Genomic DNA, 26,429 nt, shown 5'->3' with positions numbered 1-26,429 from the left:
GCGAAGAACGAGAGCGGCGGAGCGTCGAGTTCCTTCGACCAACTGATGTTTTTCTTCGCATTTTGTAATTTCGTTTCTGTTTGAAAATGTACATCAAACAGGTAGTTATTGATGGCTTCAAGTCGTATGCAACACGGACAACCGTTTCCGGGTTCGACCCGCAGTTTAATGCGATCACTGGCTTGAACGGCAGCGGCAAATCGAATATACTTGACTCGATTTGTTTCTTGCTTGGAATTTCGAACTTATCTCAGGTAAATAAGCTTAGAAATGATTTCTGTGTATTCATTTGGTAAGCTTACATTTTGATGATTTGTATAAAATGCAACGTTTTCTTTTGATTACACTTGAATAGAATAACTGCACTGTGTTTTAGACCTGTACTGTGTGTATAAAGCTTATTTGTTTCGATACGATCGTAGTTCTTGTCATGGTCTGTAAACTTTGAACCATTTTCCCAAACAGCAATTTTGTTTGTTTGTTTTGCCTAATCTTGAATAACTGGATTCAAAAGGTTTCCTCATATTAATGCATGTAGCAGCTTAAAGGGTGCGTTAAACTTGAATTGTAGCTGTTTGTAGTCACGGGCAATGTTTACGTTTATTTTAATTCTACATCGTGGATGCTATTGAACTTCAACTCACAATCCTGCACGTCTAACGTTCCATCCATAAGAATTCTCAAATTGCATGCAAACTTCCTCTGCACTTGTTGTGGGTTTCTCGCTCTTGCTAAGAAGAATGTTCTGTCAAAAATGATAGCTAAGAATAGAACTACATGTACATGTACATGTAGTATTATATTAAGTTTGAGGTTTGTTTTTCATGGCTTAATTTGAATAAAATTTATTGATCAGTTCAAAGGGTGGATAACGCTATCCACCGGATAAATCACTATCCGGTGGATATCGCAGTATGCTTTGTTAACACCTATCCACTGGATAGCGATTTATCCAGTGGATAGCGTTATCCGCCCTTTGAACAACTGGGCCCAGGGCTGCAAATAACAGTCAGTTATTGGACATTGGCCGGCCAAACTTGCTAATGTCAGACAAATTCCCAAGTGTGGTCGGACATGATGTCCGGACAATTTTTTTTTTTTTGGACCGTACATGTAAATCATTTTATGGCAACCATGAATAAAAATCAGCCCAGCCCTATGCCCACTTAGGGCTTTGGCAATAAGTCAAGTAAGTCATGAATAAAAATCTGCCCAACTTCAATTTTGTTTTGTCCGGCCAAGGATGTTTTACACAATGTAGGCTTGACCTACAGCTGTAGCAGGACATATTTCCTTTCAAGTGAAATAAATTATTTGCAACCCTGTTGATACATTAAATTGTTGACAAAACTTAACTTAATTGCCTTGCGCATACTGTAGGTACGAGCAAGCAGTTTGCAGGAACTAGTGTACAAAAGTGGACAGGCAGGCGTAACTAAAGCCACTGTGACAATCACGTTTGACAACACAGACAAAAAGCAAAGTCCTTTAGGATATGAATCATTTGAGGAAATTACAGTATCTCGGCAGGTAAGGACACTTATGAGTTAAATCATTGATGTGAGTACAATAAAGAATACTCTTGTAGCCTGTAGCCTGTCTTTCACCTGAGATGAACTTAATGCATAGTTCACTTCCCTCCCCCCCCCCCCCCCACCAACCCATGGCACAGGGGGTGGGGAATTTGGCCTTGTCCCAGGATTAAGGGGGGGGGGAAGCAAATCAATCGTTGGCAACAAAATATTGATGGACGATATGTAATGGTAATTGAAAGTACACTTGAACCTCTCCATACGGACACCTCTCTATTATGGACAATCTTCAATGTCCAAACAAAGTAATAAATCGCATACCGTACATGCCAAACAGTTGAACACATATTTCTAACAAAATGTCTAAACTCTAGGTTGTTATTGGAGGTCGGAACAAATACCTAATCAATGGATGTAATGCTAACAACACCAGAGTACAAGACTTGTTTCGTTCAGTTCAGCTAAATGTCAACAACCCTCACTTTCTTATCATGCAGGTTAGTAAACTACATTGTTATCTTAAAAAATTTAATGATGTCTGACTGCACGAGGCACTGTCTTACAGAGTGTTACTTATGGTGGTAAACTGTAACACCAGCTATGACTGTTGAGTGTTTGTATCATTGGCCCCTCCCCCTGAAAAAAAGCCACAAGTTCGTTACATGCATGAAGATCAGGACTACAGGCCACTTAAAGCCTAATGTACAGTTTCTTTGCAGCATTGTTTGGGCTCTTCGCGCAACACTCGCTCCCCGTGGCCTTGTGTGATAGCCCCCCCCCCCCCCCCCAAACAGTGTCTGCAAAGGAAAAACTATGACATATACCAGTATAACTAGAATTGTTTTCCAACATTGTTTAATTTTTATTATCCTTTCTTTCTACTTGTGAATGCGGAGAACTGAAGTTGTTCAGTTGGAGTTAATGTTTTTATAATTTCAGGGCAGAATCACCAAAGTACTAAACATGAAACCACCAGAAGTAAGTTGTGTACATGTATGCTACATGCAATATCCTGGCACTGACTATACAACCTGTACATTGAACATGTTGTTAGAAACCCATTCTGTTGTCATCTTCGTAGTCAAACAACTTTTCCAGACAATATGAATGTGAACTGTACAATAACATGAAACTTGATGCTGTCTGAGCTCTTGGGCAAACAAAGATTAATAATAATTGTTAACTTACTAAGACATGTATTGCACAGCCTTTATAGTAACTTGTTTGCTAGAAATAATATGATATATATTGAACTATTTTAATCATTTAGATTCTGTCAATGATTGAAGAAGCAGCAGGCACAAGAATGTATGAAAGCAAAAAGCAGTCTGTGCAGCGAACCATTGAGAAAAAGGACAGCAAACTGCAAGAGATTGAAACAGTAAGTTAAGTTGAACGATGATTTCAATTGTTCATACAAAAAGGAATGTGAAATGTCAATAAGAAAATCCACTCTTCTAAATCAGCAAATAGGTATTTCACTGGTGTTTAGGCTATACACTTACATACATGTAAGATTTCCAGCAGTAAATTGGCATTGTGGGTTACCATATTTCGATATTGTGTGTTGTTCCAGAAAATAGCCATACAGTGTTGTACCCCTCCCATGGAAGGTTTTTTTGGTTTGAATCCCTCCACCCCTCTGGAAATTCCAACTAAGCCCCATACTTTCCTTTAAAAATTTTAGCTTTTGAGGTCCCCCACCCCCTAGGAATTTCCAATGACCTTCCATGGGGTGGGTATGGATATTTTCTGGAACTGTACTTTATAGCTGACTGCTGTACATGTACCTTTGTTATGTTGTCTTTTCAAAGCAGGTCGACTGTACCTGGTCATGTCCCAGAATGTTTTTTTTTATATATCATTTTTTTTAGCATCTAGTAATAACATACTGTGTTTACTCTTTATTTCAGATTCTTACTGAAGAAATAACTCCAACCCTTACTAAACTAAAAGAGGTTAGAATCACAATAATATTAAATTTCCTTTACCAATGTAAAAATGCGAAACGTAGAGTGACAGTGTACATGTACCTAATTGATCAGGTGATACACAGTTGAAGGTCAATCATACAATGTATATTATGTTTTGAGCATATCAGAAGAGCCACTCTGTGAATTTATTTATGTTATTATTAATTTGTTTTATTTTAGGAAAGAGCTTCTTATCTTGAATACCAAAAGGTCATGAGAGAAGTGGAGCACCTCTCAAGACTGTACATTGCTCACCAGTTTGTGATTGCTGAGGTAAAACTGTCAGAGAAGTGTTGCTTGTAATAATAATGCTGCGTTGTTGGACTGGGGACCATAATTCATCATTATGTGATGTAACTTAAATATAATATTGATTTTTTGTTAAGTTACTACCGGTAATTAAAATTTTTTATGTTACTGTTTTAGGATGTACAGAAAAAGTCTGGAGTTGAACTGGAGAATATCAAACAGGAGAATGTGAAACTTCGTGAGAAACTAGAGGAGGTAAACTGTGGATTGTTGTGTCCAGGAATGTACAAAATAGATTTTTAAAAGCTATAGCTGCCTTTCACTGTTTTTGAAGTGTATGTTTTGTTTTAAATTTTTCTTTGGTTTAAAGTTTTTTCAAACTGGTTTCATTGATTTTTGTCTCCCTTTGCTTTAGATTATCATTTGATATTGAATTGATAGTTAAAAAAATAAAAATCAAACTGGCATGCTGTGGAAAAATTTAAACCAAAGATAAAACAACAGAATTAACACTTGTCCAACAAGGCTGTAACCCCAATAAACAATTTAACGCTTGCAATGTTTACATCTAACAGATTGAAGGGAAGATAAAAGAAATCAGTGCAGTCATTTCTGAATTGGAGAAGAAAAGGAGTGCTGTAAGTTCTTTTTTAATGCAAGACTCCATCTGATAAAAGTTAAGCCCCCTCCCCATCCCTAATGAAACTCAGGGTTTGAACGGGTCATGGAAAACCAGGAAAGCCATGGAATTTAATTAGGCTGGTTATTTTTTGTGAGGAAAAGTGTAAAAAGGTACCTGAAATCAAGACAATTGTAAATTTCCAAGAAAAATGGTCAAACTTTTTGGGACGGTTCGAAATATTAAACGACCAAGCGCGCATTGTTACAGCAGAGATGAGTAGCCGGCACGCTGGCTTCGACCATAGTACAACACTCGAGAGTGTGGCCCGCTTGAGCAATTTTATTCTCGAGGAATCATTCAAGTGACAAGCTCATTATTTTTCTCGACTCGAGACTCGATCCTCGAGCCTCGAAATTCGAAACGAGACGAGTTTCGAGGATCGAGTCTCGAGGATCGAGGCTCAAGGGACTGTCAACTTACATTTGAGCGGTACTGTAGGTCATGGAAAACTTTGAAAAGTCGTGGAAAAGGTCATGGAAAGTCATGGAATTTCAAAAGCTCAAAAGAGTACGAACCCTGGAAACTGATATGCCCTGCCAACTAAAAAAGTGCACTTTCAACAAAACAATACTGTAGTTGAATCCTGATTTTTGAAACCTCCAAGGGAAATAAAACTACATGTACACTGTATGTAAGTTCGAAAAAATTTTGAGATTGAGATATCGAAGATGGCATCAAATTAATTACGCTGAAGTGCATTATTAATAATATTTTACAAGCAGTAAATTCAGCTGTAAAGGTTCTGTATTTGATTTATTTAAAACACACTCGTCACCCTCAAGCCAAGGGAGAAGCTTTTTTCTGTACAATGTTTGAAATGAAAATTTTGATGCTTCAACGCAGTTCACTGATGCACAGATCATCTGTAGAAAAGTTGAATGTACAAACAAAGGAGCTTAGTATCAATTGTATGCCTCAATGTTTGAACATAACAGAAAATGGTTTCAAAATTTTAAAAGTCTGAGTTATCACAGGTCAATTTTTCTAATGGGTAGCAAGAATTGGTTTCACTGTAAATACGTGTACATGTACATTACTTTTTTCCCCCTTCTCTGAAACCCTTCTCCAGGGTTGCAAATAACAGTCGGTCATCGGACTTGGCTGCCTTCTCAGTCCGCTCCCAATGTGGTCGGACATTGGACTTGTCTTCATTTTCGGCGGTTCTGTCCGACCACATTTCTTGTCGCTTGTCCTTCAGGCGCCCTCTTCTCCCTTCCTTCCTGCCTGTGTGCCTGTTGATTTTTCTTCCCTTGCTTGTTCATTTCCTTTCTAGCTCATTTCTTTCCCTTTTCTCCTCTTACTTCTCCCTTCTCTTACTGCTTGTCTTGCAACTTGCTTGAGAACATGACAATTTAAATTGTTTTACCATCTTACCCTTTTTACAGGAATCAGGCTCAGCCTTGAAAGAACTAGAAAAGAAATTTGATGAGGTTTCAAAGGTAATAAAAATAACAATCAAACAAGAACATACTCCTCCTAACAACAACTTTGCAAATTTAAAACAATTCAGCGACATAATTCTTAACATTTCTGAGATAATAATTATACTACACGTACTGAGATGGATGTACAATCTGACAATGAACTGTCGACCTGTTTACAAGTGCATTTTTGCCAATTCATTTGCCAATGCATTTTTCTGTTATGCATTGTATAATATTTGCAGGCGTACTGCAGTGCAAAATCATACGCAAATTGATTCATGTATATCCACTGGTTTACAGTGTAGCTCAAAATAATTCCTCTTGTTTCAGCTTGCAAACTGTCTTATGTTTGATTTTCCTTGGTAGGTTGATGTAAAGGCAAATTCTGATTTGAAACATGTGAAAGATACCCTAGCTGATGAGAAGAAAAAGAAGAAAAAACTTACAAAAAACCTTGATGATGTGAGTAATGATAAACTTAAATACCGTAGTTTAAGTTGCCACAATAAGACAGTAATATAAAAATTTAGCCAAGCCTAAAAGTGGAGCTCCACACTTATTTTCTAGTTCTTAAAATTTTGTGAAAATGCTCTCATTTAAAATACTGTTATTGAAGTTATTAAACATATACTACTCAAGAAAGATCCATAGCTGAAATAACTCATCAACTCCAATCACAGAAATTGTGCTGACAAAATCCTGTCATAACCCTTAACAAAAAAATAAGTCAGCGTGCAGCTTTAAAAAAACATAATGAGCCTTCAATTTGTTCATGTGATACTGGTCAGTGAATACCTTGTTTTGACAGCTGTCAATTGACCATAAAGTAGATGTCCAATATCAAAGATTCAAGCCCAGATGACATTCTTCTTTTCCTGCTCTGGTTGCCTTGTGACTCCCCTCCCCCTCCTGGAGAGTCTGTAGGCGGGGGCACGTGGTGGGGGGGGGGGGGGGCAGGTGTAACTTCACTTGATAACCGAATTTTTTCAGCTTCATGGGTTTTCCAAATTTCTTTTCCCATGGTGCTACCCTGGAGCGTTTCGTGTGCTGGAGCTAAATCAAAAAAGCTCTTTTAAGGAGAAAGGAAATTGAATAGAACACAAAAGCACTCAACAAAACCAACCAACCTAAACCTGTTGATCCATCAGAACATATGACCTAAAATTGAGAGTAATATTGTTTTCATCATTTTTAGGATCAATCTCAACTTAAAAACAAAGAAAAAGAACTGAAGAAGTTGAGTGATCTTCTCGTCAAGTTAGAGGAGAAAAGTCAAGCAGACAGCGAAGCAGTCAAAGTGGCACAGGATCATTTCCATGCTGTGTCAGCAGGATTATCCAGTAATGAAGGTGGCGAGGACAAAACCCTTGCAGACCAAGTCATGAGTAAGTTTGCAACTTTCTTTGCTAGTGCAAGTTTTGTTTTGGGTGTTGACAAAATAACACAGACTGAAGCAAAGCTGTGCTCTAAGAAAAAAACCAGGGTGTCTGGAGACTCTTAGGGTATGTATGAAATCTTGGGTGCCCAGCTTTTAAAATCTTTCATGATAACAACGTCATACAAGTCGCCCAAAAGCGAAAGTGGGTTGCCTGTGGCACCCAGGCTCTGCTAGAGCACAGCTCTGCTGAAGGAACACCCTCAGCCAGATGCCCCACTACAATCATTCAAGCACCTTCTTTTGTATGAACGTTTAGTTGCAAATTTTTCCTAACCATGTACCATTGATTCACAGCTTGTAAGAATGAAATTAGCTCTGCTGAAACTGAATCAAAACAGGCCCAGATGAAGTAAGTGACCTTTTCTTACAACCAACTCTAATAACATTTTTAGCTGTAAGAAATTCATTCCTTTGGAAATAATAAGAAGTACTAGAAATTTTTAGCAAAAAGTCCAGGCCAGCCAGCTGTCTTAAATAGTTTACTTTTTATTTTTATTTTTCAGACTTAAACACGCTCAGTCAGAATTAAAGAAAAAACAGTCTGAGCTGAAAAACACGGAAAAAAGTTACAAGAAGGACAAGGATGTTTATGATGCCATTGAAAAGAGTAAATCCAAGCTTGAGGTTTGTGCACATGAAGTTTACTACAAAAATACTGTTTTAATTAGTATACAGTATATTCAAACCAGTGAATATATCAGTGAAATATTACATAGTTCAGCTGAAAAAAATTAATTGTCGAAGCAACATTAAATTGTGGAATTATTAAATCAAATTTGTACCTGGTCTACAGGCGCAAACTTTTTGCTGTTTTACAAGTAAGTTTTTCAACTTTTCCACAATTTGATGTTGCTTTAGGATGAAATGAAGAAACTTAAATACGAAGAAGGAAAAGAGGAAAAACTAACAGCCAAAAGGTATGTTGTGCACCAATTATGTTTATGTTTAAAACATACAATGTACATTACTTACACAAACCACTGTATCAAATGTAAAGGTTCATGAAGGTTAAGCAAAACGACAAGTACCGTATTTATTCGGCTATAAGCCGACCCCCTATAAGCCAACACCCTAAACTTTCGGTTTTTAGAACCAGTTGTTTTCCAAGTCAGCCCATATACAGTAATACTCTATTTACATTTTAGTTTAAGATTTGGTATAGTCAAAGCTCTCAGTTAAAGAGAACATGTACACTGTATGAGTGACAATTCAAATGGGGTTTCACAGCAGTATGCAGATTGAGCCGTCATTATGTTTTTGATCAGCTGTGGCCTTTGAACTTATCACCAGCAGCATTTCACTCTTTATGCAAGTGTAATGTAACACCGATTGGCATCTTCACCTGTAACATTGGATGACTCAGCCGTGACAGGTGTTATGGGTTACAGCCCCAAAATGACAGCCCCGGTATGGTCATAACTAAAGCTGCTCACTTGTGAGAGTGGTAACAAGGAGAGTATCAAGTTGATGAAGTTATGAGCAGTTAATCTGTGTACAAATGGTTAATTGACTATGGTAATTTTGCATATATCACTGCTTACGTGCAGGAGGGAGCTTGAAGCTGAAGTTTCAGCACTGAGGACAAAAGTGGAGACTCTTGAAGCTAAGTATGGCCTAAATTTGTTCTTTTTTATTTAATTTGAGTAAAAGGGTAAAATACATATTGTACACTTATCATTCTGGTCCTAAGAAGCATGTTCTCCTTTAAGAGGTTGTTAACTGATAAGGTGCATACAGTACATGTACATGTACATGTGATAATGTACACTCAAAAAATTCTAATTACAAATAAAATGTAAAATATATTTTATTTTATTGAATAACTAACTAGCAAGTTATTGATTTGCTTCCTGTTTCAGATTTCCAAACCTTCAGTTTGAGTACAGAGATCCAGAGACAGGTTTCAACAGAAGCAAAGTGAGTTAGAGAATTGCAATGTAATGAGTTTTGTACTACATTTTCTTAGTGTTCCAAGAACTTTTCTATAATAAAGCAAACCTTATGTTACCTGCACCACAATAACAACATCATGCTTATACATAAGACCTTAACTTTCTAGTGCTTCACTCAGGGTTTGTACGTGTCTTGAAAACCTTGAAAACCTTGAAAACCCTTGAATTTCAGGAGTTCGATTTCAAGGCCTTGAAAGTACTTGAAATTGGTTTTTGGTCCTTGAAGGTCCTTGATTTTTGAATTGAACGTCAAAAAGCTTCAAGGCAATGAGAAGACCACCAAAATAAGCGATTTTTTTAGTTCTTCAGCAAGCACATCAATGGCACAACAGACTGGAAATCGTTGATTTGGGGTAAATTTCAAGAAAAAAGTCCTTGAAATTTCCAAGAAGGGTCCTGGAAAGTCCTTGAAAAGTCCTTGAATTTTTGACCTGAAAAAGTGTATGAACCCTGTATCACTTAGCCTGCATTCTTAAGTATAAAAGTACATAGCTATTGTAAGCAGTTCCATTTTAAGCAAACTGCAAGTCTTTTAACTTAAAGCATGCATTTCACAGGTCAAAGGTCTTGTTGCTCAACTGATACATGTCAAAGATGTGTCCACTGCCACTGGTCTGGAAGTGACTGCTGGGGGAAAGGTATGCGTGTGTGTACAAGGACATCAAGTTCAGAGCATTTGAATATTAAATATTTTAAAATTTTAATTTCACTCTACCATTAATAATATTATACATGTATTTTGTTGTCAAATTCTAAGAGGATTACCACGAACACAATATTCGCTCCCGTAAATAGTTGTAATGTAATTTTATTCTAATGTAATTGCCGTAACCGTTCATCAGTAGGATGCCTAAAATGCATGCAATTTCACAGTCTCCATGGAAGTTTTAGATCGTAAGCAGTACAACTTTTCCAGCTCTCAATACATTTAGTTAAAATTAGCTTCTTGTCAAAAGTTGATACAGTCGACCCTTCTATAAGGGGACACTCTTGGGACCTGAAAAGTGTCTGCTTAGTACAGTCAACTCTCGTTAGTAGCGGACACGCTTGGGACGTTGTACAGTGTCCATTGTAGCGAGAGTCCGTGATAGCAGGAGTCATCTCCAGTCAAACCTCTTTTGCCGGGGATCTGAATTTTTGTCCGTAATAGCGAGTGTCTGCAATAGCGGGGTGTCCGAATCAGGGCGAGAGTTGACTGTAGGTGTCAGCTTATGAAAGGTTAAACCGAAAACTGTATAATTTATGTGTTTGTATATGGCTGAGACTATGACGTAACACTATCCACCTACGGAAGGGGTCCATTAACTGGTTGAGGTTCAACTACATCACAAGATCAAGTATATCACAATTAGTACTATCTACTAGCTCTTTACTTAGGGACTGACCATTTGATATCATGTTTTCTATGCTTATTTTTAGCTTTACAATGTTGTGGTAGACACAGAAGTGACTGGTAAAAAGTTGATTAGCAATGGCAAGCTCAAGCGCCGGTACACATTTATCCCTTTGAATAAAATTGCTGCAAGAACCCTCACAAATGATGTTGTGAAAAGAGCAGAGAGCTTGGTAAGTTGACGAAGTGATCACAATTTTTATTGCATTGCTTTCTTAAAGCTAACTCATTGACTCTAGTCCTGAGTCGAGTTCTCAAGTACAAAAGTGAAAAGAAAAAACCAAAATTAAAAAATACGGCTCAACAGCTTTCATTTGAATGGTCACTTTAATAGTTAAATGAAACTTTTCAGGGCTTCATAGACAGACTAAAAAGTTAGAAACACCTTGAACAGTACATCAACAGAACCACATCAAAGTACCGGTACATGTACGGCTGAATAGCAATCATTTGAATGGCCACACACTAGAATTGTGTCCACAAACTTAAAAGTTAGAACCACCTTGAAGAGCATACCGGTAATAAACAGAACCACATGAAAGTACTGCTCAGTAGCTCTCATTTGAATGGTCACACACCAGGATTGAATCCACAAAGTTAAAAGTTAGAACCACTTTGTACAGCGTAATAAACAGTACCACATGTACATGAAAGTACTGCTCAGTAGCTCTTGTTTAAATAGGCACACACCAGGATTGTATCCACAAACTTAAAAATTTGGACCACCTTGAACTGCAAGAAGTCTATGCATCTACATTTATGGATTCTTTTGTTTAAATTTCATTTTTTTTATCTTTTTAGGTTGGTAAGGACAATGTCAGTCTTGCACTGTCTCTTGTTGGTTATGATGAAGAAGTCAAGGCAGCTATGGCTTACGTGTTTGGAACTACCTTTGTGTGTGATGGCATGGACATAGCCAAAAAGGTAAACAAAAAAAAGAAATGGTTGTCTTACTCAACTATTCAGGAGCCTTGCCTTCAATCAGATTTTCAAATTTGCATTATCATAGTTATGCCAAAAAAATGTCAGTGCCCGGCTTTAAACATGGTTTTGTGACTTATTGCAGGTCACCTATGATCCCAAAGTACAGGCAAGGACAGTTACATTAGGTGGAGACCTGTTTGATCCTCAGGGAACAGCTACAGGAGGTATGCGACAAGAATGCTTATAGAGATTAAAACATCTATTCTGGCCCTGGTTGTTCAAAGGGTGGATAGCGCTATCCGCTGCTGAAATTGCATTTCATAACTACGACGATCGTTTGTTCGTTATAGTACTTTTTGACTTACATTGTCGAAACAGAAAAAAATGTTATTTAAAGGGGCTATGTCACGGAGAACCTTATTGAAAAAATTGGCAAGTTTTTTCAAGTTTGTCAATTGTAATCCGTTTTAATCTACGTCAGTTGAAATCGTCCTTGTTATTTTTGCGTTTTTATTACTCCTTTGTTGTTTTTCTATGTTAGAAAACTATCATTTTGAGGTTTCCTTCAATTTGAAAGTAACCAGAAAAATGACTTAAAATATTGTGACACTGCCCCTTTAAAAACCTTGCACAACTTTTATTTTTTGCTGGATTCATTTGCAATGTCAGCAAAGCAGGCATGTGAAAAACTCAGCAAATTTAATTCAAGAATGCAGGCTAATTTTGTTTTAAATTTGCCCCAGTAATCAGCCCTTATTCTTGCCTAGAAAAGACTGACAATTTTATTTTTTACTTTAGGTGCTCGATCATCGCATTCCTCCATCCTGGTCAAGTTACAAGAATTAAACGAAGCACAAGCCACACTGCAAGAGAAGAGCACAGAGTTACAAGGTGTTATCAAAGAGCTGGATACTTGTAAGAAAGTGGCAGAAAAGTAAGTTAATGTTATGACAAGTAACTTTTGTACAGCACTCTTACGGTGTGAGGCAACTTTAACTGTTGAAAGAAATTGCCTTGAAATTGTAGGAAAAATTGATGCACCTTAGTGTTACTTATTTTCGTGGGACTTAATTTTCGCGATTTTCAAAAAATGGTTAAATAAAAGACCCGCAAAAATTTATTTCAAACGTTTTATATTGTATTTTTTTATGTTCATTACGTATTTTTGGCCAAGTCGCGAAAATTAAGTCCCGCGAATTATGCATGTTCCATTTTCGCGAAATTAAGGTACCGCGAAAATAAGTAGCAATAAGGTAGTATGGGCAACTTTAAGTGAGAATTTGTTGAAAAGATATTTTAATGTTGGAGAGAAAATTGGATGGGTGTGTCACATGGTAGAAGGGGCACAAGATGCAAATTGTGGCACTTGATGAGCAAGTATATGAGATTGAAGCAGTTAAGGTTCCACTGGTAATTATACATTATATCAGTATATATTTTTACCTATTTTCAGATTTCGTCAGATAAATCAACAGTACGACCTAAAAGTTCACGAAGCTGAGCTTGTCCAGGCTCGTCTGAAACAAAGCACTCACCATCATCAACTGGAAGACGTGGAGGCCTTGCAAAAAACAGTTGGTACGTCCACTGCTGCCTTCATTATAAATTGCAGTCTTAATTACATTTAAAATAATATTTAATTGACGTAACGTTCTGCAAGGCTATGAAATTAGTGCCTGGGAGATGATGGCATGCCTTTTTTCCTCAACTCTGTCAATGCTAATTTGAGTTTAGGAGTGACCGTAAACAGACAAGATTCTCACAGTGCTTGTTTTTTAGAACAAAGCTAACACTGCTTTTCTTAAATCAGTATTCACGGAGTTATAAGAAAATGTGAGGGCATGCCGTCATCTACCATGCACTAATGTCATAGCCATGCAAAGCGAGATCTCGCTGTAGTCAGGTATTGCTTCAGTCGGTAAATCGGTAAGTTGGTGGGTGGGTCAGTGGGCCGGTTGGTGGAACGGTCAACCCACCAACCAACCAGCCAATCAACCAATTAATCAATCAGCCAATCTTACTCATTTTGTGTGGTTTCCCTTTGCAGAGGAACAGCAAGGGTTAATATCCAAGGCGAAGGAAACAATAGCAGCTGCAACTGAGAAATGCAAAGATGTTGAAAACAAGATGAAGGTTTGATAATGTCATGTTCTTTTTTTGCTAACATTCAACGGTTCAAAGATGTAAAAGCTTGAAGCTTTGAGTTACACCACATCATCAACACAATTAGCAAGCTAATATATATTTTTTTAATCGACTTTGTGGACAGTTTTGTTTCCTAAACGACAAAATCTCCAAAAGAAAACTCTCAGAAGCTCACATTCGTGATTGATTGCAGGAAGCAAAGTCTCATCATGAGAAGGAACTGAAAACAGCAGAGGAAGAAGTGAAGAAAAGCAAGAAGAAAGCTGAAGAGTCAACCAAAACCATGAAAGCAAAACAACAGGTGATTAATTCTGCATTAATTTCAAGGTTTTGTAAGTTAGTTCTCTGTACTTTCTGATGGACTTGTAACAAGAGATGCAATAGGGACCTTCAGATTGGAGTACAAGCACGACTTTTAAATTTCAATCCAGTTAATAAAAAATTATGTTCCCAGAGTCCTCACTCCTCCCTCTTGCTGACCAGTTGAAAGGGAGAGTATTTTACGAGATTGGTGTAATATGTGATAATTGATAGTCAGTAGATTAGAATTGTCGTACTCGTACTCAGTTTCGTACTCGTACTCCGATCTGAAGGTCCCTAATATCGATTTAACAGAATACAGGCATAACATACCGACACATGACCAACAGTCTTTCTTTACTTTGTGTCACACAATGTATTGCACAACTGCGACACATCTTATTACACAACCCTCATGAGTGTTTCGCGAACAACTTATAGTAATTAATAATAATTTAGTATTTGTGACGCACATATTTCATACCAAAATGCTTACCTGCGCGTAAGAGTAATACGAATAAAAATTAAAGGCAAAATTAAATTAATATTACATATAGTTTTACAATAATTTACAATAACTGTTACTCAAATTTACAATAATTATTACTTAATATTAATAAGCTAATAAACGCTTTTTTAATAAAAACAGTCTTAAGGAGTTTCTTGAAAGTTAAAATTGAGTTGGCATGGCATATCTCTGCGGGAGGCTTGTTCCATAGCTTGGACGCTGCCAGTGCGAATGAGTGGTCCCGAAGGTTACTGAGGTCTTAATCGTTGGAGGAAAAGTTGAAACAGAGAACACAAGATATAATACACGATACCGGCATACTAGTTATGCAACGCTTTTGAGTGGTATACTATGGAATATCCCACAAGTCACTTGTATTTTTTCGGTATACACACAAGCCTTTAGGCGAGTGTGTATACAAAGAAAATACAAGTGACAAGTGGGATATTCCATAGTATACCACAAGAAAGTGTTGTGTAACTATTTTATACCATGCCATAGAAAATACGCTGACTAAATTTCGTTGAGAACAAGATCGCAGCGCACGATGGGAAGGTTGGGTTGGATACCGTCGAATATAGAACGGCTTTCCTGTATTCTGATTGGCTGTATTTTCTATGGCATGGTATAAATGCCTGTATCACCCATTTGTTCTTTTTTATAGGAAGTCGAAGAGATGAAATTAGAAATGGAGGAAGTGAAGAATGAGATGTCTAATGTGGACCAACAAGTAAGCAAACTGGTGGTTCTAGACTGTATTCTAGTTAGCCTAGTTGTCCCTTCTAAAGCCGTTTTGCGCTTTGCGCTCTACATGTGCCCTGCGGAGATCCTTACAAAACGGCTTCTCCGTAATACATTAACTGCCACACGACTTTGTTTCGGATGTACCGGTAGTTTAATGCTATTGGGGGATATGGTGCCTTTTCCTGTCTAAACCATGTTGCCCTAAGCTGACTGAACCCACGCGGGTTTTCTTCAAAAACAGGGTTTTAGCATTCAGAGAAAAGCCAGGGCAGAAAGATGTTTTTTAATTATTTGCTGTATTTATGATTGGGTATTACCGTAAACACCCACAGATAAGCCGCTTTTTTTCCAAAAATCTTCACTCGAAATCGAGGGTGCGGCTTATCTGCGGGAACATTTGGAAAAGGTGCCGAAAGTTTGTCATGAATTGACACTTTTATGGAAAGGTATGTAAATATGTATATTACATAAAACTACAAGAGAGTACTGGTCATTGTTTTTGCAAGTTTGACAGCTCTTAAAAGCTGTTTGCAGTGTCGATGATAGCGTATATTTATTTAAAATTTTATGTGCATTTTTGTTACAGTTAAAGGCAATTGATGATGCTATTTCCAAAGCAGAAGAGCAAGTGGAGAAATTCACGGAGAAAGCAAAGGAAACCAAGGTACAAAACTACTTCAAAATTGGGTGCTTTTATCATAGTATTTAGGGTGATGTTTGATTGACCACTGAAAGTAAAACTTCATTTGCATTGGTATCGTTTTCTGAGCTTTTTCTTTGATTCAAAGGTTTTGTAGCAAAGCTTCAACCAATCCAAGGAAATGTGTGTGTCTTCTTTTTTTCAGTCAGAAGGTAAACCGGACGCAATAGCAAAGCGCGCGAGTGACATCACGACTCAGACAAGACTCAGACAAACAAACCGAAATGGCGGATCATTTTCCTAAAACACTTTCTAAAGAAGCCGGCATTCCTAATACTCTTGCATAAAACGAAAAATTCGCCTAGATTCCTTCTATTTCTTTCAGAACACGCCCATGTTTTTTAGCCTCGTGGCGTTTATACTCATTTGCATTCTACTTTTCGTTATTGGCATTCATGCATTTTCCCGCGGTTGGTGTTGGCTACATGCTTTCACACGCTTGACATTTTCCCGCGCTTGAGACTGGTTAACGTACTCTCCCACACTTGGCACTGGTGGAATGTTTTCCCGCCCTTGGCATTGGTTTCATTTTTCCCGCGCTTGAAACCAGATTGCATGTTTTCCCGCGCTTGGCACCGGTTGCATGCGTTATCTTTGAGTTCTGATTGGTTTATTACGACATAAGCGTTTGCAGTGATTGGCTAGATGGAAATACTTAGTTTTTGCATTAGCCTTACCGCGTTTTTTTTTTTTTAATTTTAGAAATCTTCTTTATCTTAACTATAAGGTTGTTGTCTTTCCATTCTAGAAAGCGGTGCAAGAGGCAGCTGAGGAACTGAATAAACAGAAAGAAACTCTTAAGGCGTGCAATGAGGTATGTATGGCGCTTATATCTTAGTCTATTAATTTGAGCATTTTAGTGAACAGAAAACCTGGGATTCAGATACTGCAGGTCCAAATTTAGCGCAAAACAGGTCATTGTTGGAACTGGACTAAGTCGTTCGAATGCCAGTAAACACGAATTCTGGGATTAAAGGGACTATGTTACGGATTTTAAAAGATTTTTGAACAGCCAAAATGTATAATATATTTTGTGTTGTAGGAAACTTGAAAATAATGGTCCATTTTTATTAACAATTGCTATTTTAAAGTACCAAATCTGTTTAAAAGCACGTTAAGCTGCGGGTGGCTCGGATGGAAATGGACTGCAATTTGAAAACGTTAGCCAACGTTTTTAAAATGTTTCCGCGCCTTCAAAAAAAAAATCGATATTTATAGCCAGTGTTTGATTTCTATCCCCAATATATCTTCAGTAAAATGTTCAAAAATAATGTTTTCATGGGTAAAGTTTTCTACCACTTTATAATATTTCAGAAAAGTTTAGACCAAAATCTGCGAAATCCCCATGACAGAGTCCCTCTAAGTGTACCATGATGGCTGTGCCAACCTCCGAAAACCAGGAGCCCCGCGTTAAAACACAGAATAGAAACTCCTACAACTCAATATTGTGCTCATGATATTACAGGCCATCAGTGAGAAAGTTAATGAGCAGCGAGACCTGCAGAAACAAGGTCAGGATATTCAGCTGGAGTTGAAAGAAATCGATCATAAAGTTAACAAGTTTCAACGCGACAGCAGAGATGCCGCTACAAAGGTATGGCTTCCTTTTGCCTCAAAAATTCTGTCGCATGTAATTTGGTCGTAAAGAAGAGGGAAATCTCTAAATAATGCTTTAAAACTGTAGACGAACATTACAGAAATACTATAAACCCAAAAAGGAGAGTGCTTTGAGTAAGTTTTTGACGTTCCGAGAGTCCTTTAACAAGTCTGCTGGTGTATTGCCTACGTCGTAAATGGCGCCTCTTGAAAACCTTAGCAGAAAATTTCAAAGTTCGTCATTTGTATTCCGTCTATATCATCTCCAGATGTCGCCATTTTTGTTCCTTTTTGCTTTATCAGCGCTTTTTCGGTGTTTATCTAGCTTGGTAAACTACCATTTTGAGTCTGTCAGGTTTTATGTTGGCGGTTATTCAGTTTTCTTTCTATTGCACTGTTTATAAGTTTATTTTCATCCTTCATCATAGCTGTGCTCTCGCAGTGCCCGGGCGCCACAGGCGACTTACTTGTGTATTTGAGCCACTTGTATGACTTTGCTATCATGAAAGCTTATTAGTCGAGCTGGGCACCCAAGATTACTTACATAAAAGCCTTTGGGCACCCTGCAGTTATTCTAAGAGCACATCTTTGTTTATGGTGAGACTTCAGTTGCCTTGGGGGTGGGGGGTGGGGGTGGGGGCATAGATACTTTATATGAAACTTGTTCCAAGCATTGAATTGTTTCGGTATTCTTCGCTAGGTTGAGCAAATGTTGGAACAGTACGATTGGATTTCCAACGAGAAGCAATTTTTCGGGCAGCCCAACACTGCGTACGATTTTGCCGCTAACGACATGAAGGAGGTCTCCAGACGGCTCAGCAAACTGCAAGAAACCAAGGAGAAACTGGGCAAGAACGTAAACATGAGGGCTATGAACATGCTGGGAAAGGCTGAAGAGAAGGTGAAGTAACAAATTATGTTAACCTTTTGGTGACCAGTCTGTGTAGAACTTGTAGCATGCTTCGGTTGGGGAGGAGGGAGGGGACAAGAAAGGAAGCAAAACATGGGTAAACTATGCAGGGCCGTAGCCAGGCTTTTGGCAACAACAAGGCAAAATCTGCGATTGCCCAAAGCACGAGCCACTAGAGGGGTCTGGGGAATGCAACTCAGAAAATTTCGAAATCTAAAAGCTCTGAAACGCTATTTACAGCACTTTCAAGGTATTTCTTTAGAAAAATTAATCTTGTTCAAATGGGGATTATCTTCTCTACTAAAAGTATTTTGTTTTTAATTATTGCTAGTTACGGCCCTGCTATGTTTATCATTCTGATGACGAATCCGCTTAGAACTCCTATCACACTGGGTTGGGGGGGGGGGGGGGGTAGGGTATAGGGAGGTCCCTAACTTCCCACTTCCTGTAGCTTTTCCTCCCGGTTGATGCCGGACAAGACAAGAAGGGTTAACATCAAGAAGAGACGTGTCTAAAATGATGCTCTTTCATGTTTTCAACCTTTTCCACCGTGGAAAATAAATTGAAAACACAAACGTGATAATTGCTTTCGTTGTTTTTACACAGTACAACGATTTAATGAAAAAGAAACGAATTGTCCTGAATGACAAAGATAAGATTGCATCCGTCATCAAAGAACTTGACGAAAAGAAAAATGAAGCACTGAGAAACGCTTGGAAGAAAGTCAACAAGGTAAGGCTTTCATTAAACTCCCTTAATTTAGGACGGTACATCTCCTCACAGATTATGGAAGATAAAAATTCAACACAATGAAAAATTATATTGAAGTACATGTCAGTCCTTGCAGTTGACAATTATGACGTGGAATTCAGAGGTGCGTGGATTACATAACCATGTTTGTTTATAGATGTGTTAGGTAATGCTTAAGGTGGCCCGCGGGTAATTCCGGGAGTGAAGGTGCTCTTTTTTAAGTCAAATTTTAAGCACGTAAACGTAGGCCGATTTCTATGATATTTGGCAATCGAAATAAGAAATGTCCAAATTTTATAAAGCTTTTAATCTTAGAGCAAACAAAATAAACATTCGCGAGAAATAAGCACTTTATGAAAAACTGATTTTTCGAAAAAATGCGAATATTTTCAAAACGCGAAGATAGATTTTTTTTTAATTATTGTCAATAAGTTCAAGCTTTCCTAGGTTTCGTGTGAGCAAGTTTCAACTAAATCGGCTGGGTAGAAACTGCTCTACAGTTGACTGTTGAATTTTCGCATCAAAATATTGTTGTTGGGTATTTTCGCCAGCTATTGCAACAACGCTGAATTAATGCTAAGATCACTTCTGTCATTTGAAAGCTCAATACCACCTAAAACACTGCTGAAAAATCTGAAACGATCGGAAACTCTCGGCAAAAGCTATAAACAAATGAAGTATAAGTTGTTTACGGTTCGTAAATTATAAACTAAGAAATATTCAATCTTTTTTCCAATTAAAAAAAATCTACCGATTTTTTTTATTTTATTTTTTAGTATGCAAAAATCCAACATATAAACAAACGCTCTTATCTAGTTTCGAGCGTGAAGTCCCGATAAAACTCGTCGAATTGGGCTCTTCAAGATAGCCACCTCTCGTCTTCCAGCTTAAAGCGCTTTGGAAACCCCTCACCAAACAGTAAATTATTCAAACCTGACGCATTCCCAAGAGTATTTTGTAATTCTAATGAAAATCAAGCTTTGCTTCCATTTGTGCATTTCTTTGTGCAATGAATGTCTTTGAGAGCAAAATACTCTTGGGAATGCGTCAGGTTTGAATAATTTACTGTTAGTTGAGGGGTTTACAAAGCGTTTTGAACTGAAGGACGAGAGGTAGCTATCTTGAAGAGCCAAATTTGACGAGTTTCATCGAGACTTCACGCTCAAAACTAAATAATGGCGTTTGCGTATATGTTGGATTTTTGCATACTAAAAATTAAAAGAAAAAAAATCGGTGGATTTTTTTTAATTCGAAAAAGATTGAATTTTTCTCATTTGCAATTTTCGCACCGTAAACCACTTATGCTTCATTTGATTATAACTTTTGCGGAAAGTATCCAATCGTTTCAGATTTTTCAGCAACTTTTTAGGGGATATTGAGCTTTCAAATGACAGAAGTGATCGTAGCATTAATTAAGCATTGCTGCAATGGCTGGCGAAAATATCCAATTACAATATTTTTATGCGAAAAATAAACAGTCAACTGTGCAGCAATTTGTACCCAGCCGATTTAGTTGAAACTTGCTCACATGAAAGCTAGGTTTACTTGAAGTAATTGACCTTAATTAGAAAAAAATCCATCTTCGCGTTTTGAAAATATTCGCATTTTTTCGAAAAATAGGTTTTTCATAAAGTGCTTATTTCTCGCAATTGTTTATATTTTGGGCTTCAAAAGGTAAAGCTTTATAAAATTTGAACATTTGTTATTATGACTACCAAAAATAAGAGAAATCGGTTACGGTTTTCATTCCCAAAATTCGATTTAAAAAATAGCACCTTCGCTCCCGGAATTACCCGCGGGCCACCTTAATCGCCACGTGCACAATCGCCGTATTTAAAGATCCCTTTGCTTAGATTCGGGGTATTTCGAAACGAAAGAGATGCGCAAGCCGGGAAGTCCGAGCGAATTTTCGACGCCTGCCCTTCGGCGACGTAATTCACAGCTATAGTGCTTTTTCACCCAATCGCTCATTGCCTTGGTCACAATCTTTTCCCATATCTTATCTTCACTGGAAAAAAAGCGGCAATTAGAATATAACTTGTTTGTAAATAGGATATAATATCGTACATTTGTTTTGTAATTAGTGTAGGCAGAGCCTGTTAGTTGTGTAAGTGTTGTAGTTATTGTATTGTTGTAATTATTGTGTGTTTGTCATGATAATAAAAAAAGCGGCATAATTAATGAGTTAGAATGGTATACTATGGTGTACGTTTTCAAGAATAGAAAGGTCCTCGAACACACTTTCACCTTTTTTTGTGATTTAGAGTAATGTCCCATTCCTTTATAAACTATGTCCTCGTTAAAAAATAGTTAACCTTTTCCCTTTTGTTTCAGGACTTTGGTTCGATATTTTCTACCCTTCTTCCTGGGACCACTGCCAAGCTGGCACCTCCTGAAGGACAAACGGAACTAGACGGGCTGGAAGTGAAAGTTGCTTTCGGAAATGTATGGAAAGAGAGTCTGAGTGAACTCAGTGGTGGTCAAAGGTTTGTTTCTCTGCTGTACAAAGTGGTTCTTACTTGAAAGTCTGTTTATGAAATCGTTGTGTGAGACCATTCAAATGAAAGCTATTGAGCATTTTTTCTTATGTTATTATGCAATACAACTAATACAAGGTGGTTTAAAATTCAAAGTTTGTTATGTAGTACTGCTATTGAGCAGTACTTGCTTGTAATACTTTTTATTATGCTGTACAAGGTGGTTCTAAGTTGAAAGTTGGTGGAAGAAACACAAGTGTGTGGGCAATTCAAATGTACAGTAAGCTATTGAGCAGTACTTTTATGTGGTACTGTCTACTATGCTGTACAAGGTGGTTCTAACTTACAAGTTTGTAAATCAAACCCTAGTGTGTGTCCATTCAAATAAAAAGCTACTGAGCAGTACTTTCATGTGGTACTGTTTATTATACTGTACAAGGTGGTTCTAACTTACAAGTTTGTAAATCAAACCCTAGTGTGTGACCATTCAAATGAAAGCTATTGAGCAGTACTTTCATGTGGTACTGTTTATTATGCTGTACAAGGTGGTTCTAACGTTTAAGTCTCTGGATGGAACCCTAGTGTGTGACCATTCAAATGAAATCTACTGAGCAGTACTTTCAAGCTGTACAAAGTGGTTTTAACTTAAAAGTTTCTGGATAAAACCTTAGTTTGCGAGTGACCATTCAAATAAAAGCTATTGAGCAGTACTTTCATGTGGTACTGTTTATTGTGCCGTACAAGGTGGTTCTGTGGATGAATCCCTGGTCTGACCATTCAAAAGAAAGCTTTTGATCAGTTCTTTTAAGTGGTGAAGCTATAATTCAATTTTTCACTCGTCTTTTTTTTTTTTTTCACTTTTGCAGGTCTCTGGTCGCGTTGTCCCTCATCCTTTCCATGTTGCTCTTCAAACCCGCTCCTCTGTACATCCTAGATGAGGTAGACGCCGCCCTGGACCTGTCACACACCCAGAACATCGGCCAGATGCTTAGAGCTCATTTCAAGCATTCCCAGTTCATTGTGGTGTCTCTCAAAGACGGCATGTTTAACAATGCCAATGTGCTCTTCAAAACCAAATTTGTCGATGGTGTTTCCACAGTCACGCGGTATGCTCAGTCCCAGCCCTCTCGGGATGGAGATGGCAGTGGAGCAATCGGGCGGGGAGGGAAAAGCACTGTAAAGAAAAACCCTAGCAAGAGGTTGAGAGCTGACGCTCCTTCCCAGCCTCTCACGCCATCGCAAGGTTAAAATGTAGATTAGGTTGGGGTTAAATTGTCCTCCCCGGAAATGCTCTGCAAACTAAAAGTAAGACGGTGGACAATGTATCATGTCGTTTGCAGGGAATGGCGTGTGAATCTAACATCGTGTACAATATAAAATCAGGGTGCCGTGTTCAACAAGATTATTACAGCAATTCCATACTGAAGAAAATTCCAAGGATTTTAATATTTCATGCCTTGTAATGACGACAAGCTCGATTTACAAAGTGGTCAAACATCACAAACACTAGCGATTACCACAAGCACATTTTGTTTTATTTTCTGTTTCTTGAGGCCCACGCCCTTGCAGCAGTAGAGGGATAAGCTATTAGCTTGTTGTGTTCACACTGGTTAATCTCTTGTAAATATTTTTGCTGTTTTTGTATACCGTATTATTAAAACTATTCAGTGTTTGTATATTACACTCTTACCTACGTGTTCTAAGAGTACCGTGCGAAACCCTCTCTCCCCCACTCCCAGCCCCAGTGCACATGTGTCTGTCAGGAAATAGCTTTACGCTACATTATACTACGATGTTTAGTAAGATGCGTCATGCAGTAACCTTGGGCGACGGGGTATTTGGTGTTCTCCTTTAAAAAACTTGAGAGTTATACCGTAAAAATATTAAGCTTTGGCTTAGTGTCGGAACTGAAGTTAAATCCGATTTAAAATCAAAGGTCCCTCTGAGACTACGACTATTTTACATCAGACAAATTAATTGATAGTAATGCTACATCAGCTAGCATTTGAAGTATTATCAGTGATCAAAATCTGCTGGCATTAAGATCATTCAGGCGCCTCTGGTGTAAACAGATGACGTCTGGCTAGTCACGTTTTTAATTTGTTATGTAAAGTTTGATATGCACAAGTGCCATGCGCTAGTCAGCGGATAAACAAAATGTTTAACAGGATCTGACGGAAGGATAGATGGAGTGAAATTAAGCCTACCTACGACACTCATATTTGTGAATTATTCGTGAAAAGAACAAAACAGGCCAGAAGTCAGTGTGCAGACTTCGCTGACTGTTTTCATTGCATTTTCCTCTTCCATTGTAATAACACCGACAACTTATAATGACATTGTTTTCAATTTTTTTTATTTAAAAATATCACAATACAGTTCATCAATTCGATGGGACAAAACACAACCAACAAAAAAGCTCAACCAAAATTGGCGAAGCAAATCAAAATTTCAAAGTACTAGAACCAGCCCTGATGCCAAAAAACGAACAGAACCTGAAACCAGTACAGATAACATGGTTTTCCGCTCTTTCCCGCTTGCTTTTCTGCATTCATCCGCCATGTTTTTTATCAGGTGTGGTTACATACTAATATATTTTTTATCATAAAGTCCGGGGCAAATTGAACCCCTGGGGTATACTAATGCCCGGCCCTAGGGTAAGAAATCTGAGTAATTAACCCGGTTAAGAGGATTTTGATGGGATGAAAGGTCAAATGAACTAAAAACTAACCGTCATCCGTCAAGGAGCCAGCCATAATTCGTTGTCAGATGTCCCAATTGTGCCCACTCAAAGCTAATACAGAGTTAAACAACAGTCAAATTAATTTTCGATTAGTTTAGATATTCCAAACTAAACCTAAACGCTGGGTCCTTTGCTGTTAATTCTGGTGTTCTACGACAACTGAATTCCGTCTTTAAGGACTTCCGGTTGCAAGAAGGTTTTTTCATAAATGGCTTTAACGAGGTTCTAAAACAGGTCAAAATTGGACCTGTTCATTCATGCGACACCGAAACAGGCTCCGGTAGACAATGGTAAACAAAACATAACGTATTTAAACGGCCAATGGTCAAAAGTGGTGCTTTTAACGGTCAACCCTAAAAAAGCACCTCCTACTGAAGACCTCGTTCCCAGGGCCTCTCTCCTGACTGAGATGAAAAGTAGAGAAGCCCTGGGAACGAGGTTAACAATGCTGATGCATAATATGTAATAAGTAAGAAAAATTTATGTTATATTTAAGGGTCAAAGTCCCAAGATACCCAAAGTGCAAGCAGCTTTTTCGATTTGAGGTGAAAGCATCTCTTTGCAAGTAGCATCTCTGCGACGAGCCAGGCTGTAATTGCGCATGTCTCGTGCGGACTCTGCATCCATTTCTATCATCAAAGCGCTTTTGACTGCCTCGACCCGATGTTTAAATTCCAGCGCGCTGAAGGGGAAAACCAAAGGAATCTGCAGGAAACAAAAACGAGAATGATATCAGAATGCCAATATACAGTACTGACATTTTGCATATTGGCCTGGAAGAAATGTGCAAGTTTGTATTTTTGCACGTGAAGATTTGGTTTTTTCTCTCAGAAGGCCTTTGTTCTGTAGCTTTGCGTTTACTGTCTGAGATTTGGAGCGTATTTTAAAAATTCTTCTCAAATTCAGCGTGGCTAAAAGTACCATGTATCCACATGTTCGAAGAGAAAGAAAACGTGCAAATTCGTGTTTATCATGTTGCCATCCTATTAGTATTCAGCACGTGCAGTAGCTCTCTACTTCTTTCCATACTACCTTTCGGTCTTGTCGCGTGCACATGTGCGCTTTTTTCCGACAACCTTTCTCGAAATAGCTGTATACAGACAGTACAGTCAACTCTCGTTATAGCGGAAACGCCGGGCGCGTCGTTTAGTGTCCGTTATAGCGAGAGACTGTAATAGCGGGAGTCATTTCCCGCCAAACCTCTTTCGCCGGGGATCTGGATTTTGTCCGTAATAGCGAGCGTCCGCAATAAGGCGAGAGTTGACTGTATACAGTCGAAGTTTAATTTATGTTTGTTAAACAACTTAGCGTTACCTGCCAATCTTTCATCCAGTCTTCAGTCAGCTTGTTGCTGTCATTCCAATTGTTTGTTGTCTCAGCCCATGCTATCCTTCTTGGTAAAGCATTACAGTTGTTGAAGCTGACCAAATCCAAGACATCAACGGTTTGAGACCTGGCCCTGCCTGCCGCCCTTGGTTCTCTTTCCTCCAGGAGATTGTCCACACTCGCAACTCTGTTTTTTCTAAGCCCAACGTATCTCCGACTTAACCTTCTGAAATTGTGAGTCATTTTCCTGAGTAATGGCCTGTTGTCGGAAAGACGTAATTGTTAAAACGTCTTGTTATGAAATTTTGGTATTTGATTTGAAATATGCACCCTGTCTTTAACAAGTTACCTTGAGTCTTGAGAAAGAAATAACCCTTCATCCCCCACCCCTCCGCCCCCCCTCCCCTTCCCCCCCCCCCCCGCAGGAATGAGCTAATTTAAGAACTCACATGCAGCTGAATTCTTAGTGCATGAATTTTGGTACATACCCTAAAATTTCGATTATTTTTATAAGCCCCACTAAATAAAACAATGCCAGACTGTGAGCTTCAAAGTAGCTGTTGCGAAAATTGTTTTGAAGAAACGAAAAACTGAACTTGGTTCACTTTGAAATCTAATACTGGTTTACCTTTAATCGGCTCAGTCGACAACCAGGCTATCTTT

At 38.2% G+C, this 26,429-nt stretch overlaps 1 protein-coding gene across 1 annotated transcript; it reads left to right on the top strand.

Moving 5' to 3' along the window:
• The first annotated feature begins 4 nt into the window (after positions 1 to 4).
• On the top strand, positions 5 to 23,378 carry LOC144638116 (structural maintenance of chromosomes protein 2-like). The gene is made up of 33 exons (XM_078497298.1): positions 5 to 254; positions 1,381 to 1,530; positions 1,907 to 2,029; positions 2,472 to 2,510; positions 2,803 to 2,913; positions 3,446 to 3,490; positions 3,686 to 3,778; positions 3,932 to 4,009; positions 4,330 to 4,392; positions 5,822 to 5,875; positions 6,227 to 6,322; positions 7,056 to 7,245; positions 7,593 to 7,647; positions 7,802 to 7,922; positions 8,157 to 8,215; positions 8,846 to 8,905; positions 9,158 to 9,215; positions 9,808 to 9,888; positions 10,670 to 10,816; positions 11,445 to 11,567; positions 11,710 to 11,791; positions 12,366 to 12,501; positions 13,021 to 13,145; positions 13,615 to 13,700; positions 13,906 to 14,013; positions 15,185 to 15,250; positions 15,851 to 15,928; positions 16,713 to 16,778; positions 17,430 to 17,558; positions 18,261 to 18,461; positions 19,077 to 19,202; positions 21,555 to 21,706; positions 22,564 to 23,378. Exons 1-33 carry the CDS (start codon positions 87 to 89, stop codon positions 22,943 to 22,945), a joined length of 3,651 nt encoding a protein of 1,216 aa, XP_078353424.1. The 5' UTR covers positions 5 to 86; the 3' UTR covers positions 22,946 to 23,378.
• Positions 23,379 to 26,429: the final 3,051 nt, after the last annotated feature.

This window comes from Oculina patagonica, chromosome 14 (assembly GCF_052425735.1).
Source record: "Oculina patagonica isolate OP01 chromosome 14, crgOcupat, whole genome shotgun sequence".
Taxonomy (NCBI): domain Eukaryota; kingdom Metazoa; phylum Cnidaria; class Anthozoa; order Scleractinia; family Oculinidae; genus Oculina; species Oculina patagonica.
Note: the sequence above shows the minus strand (reverse complement) of the source record. Positions and strands in the feature narration are given on the sequence as shown.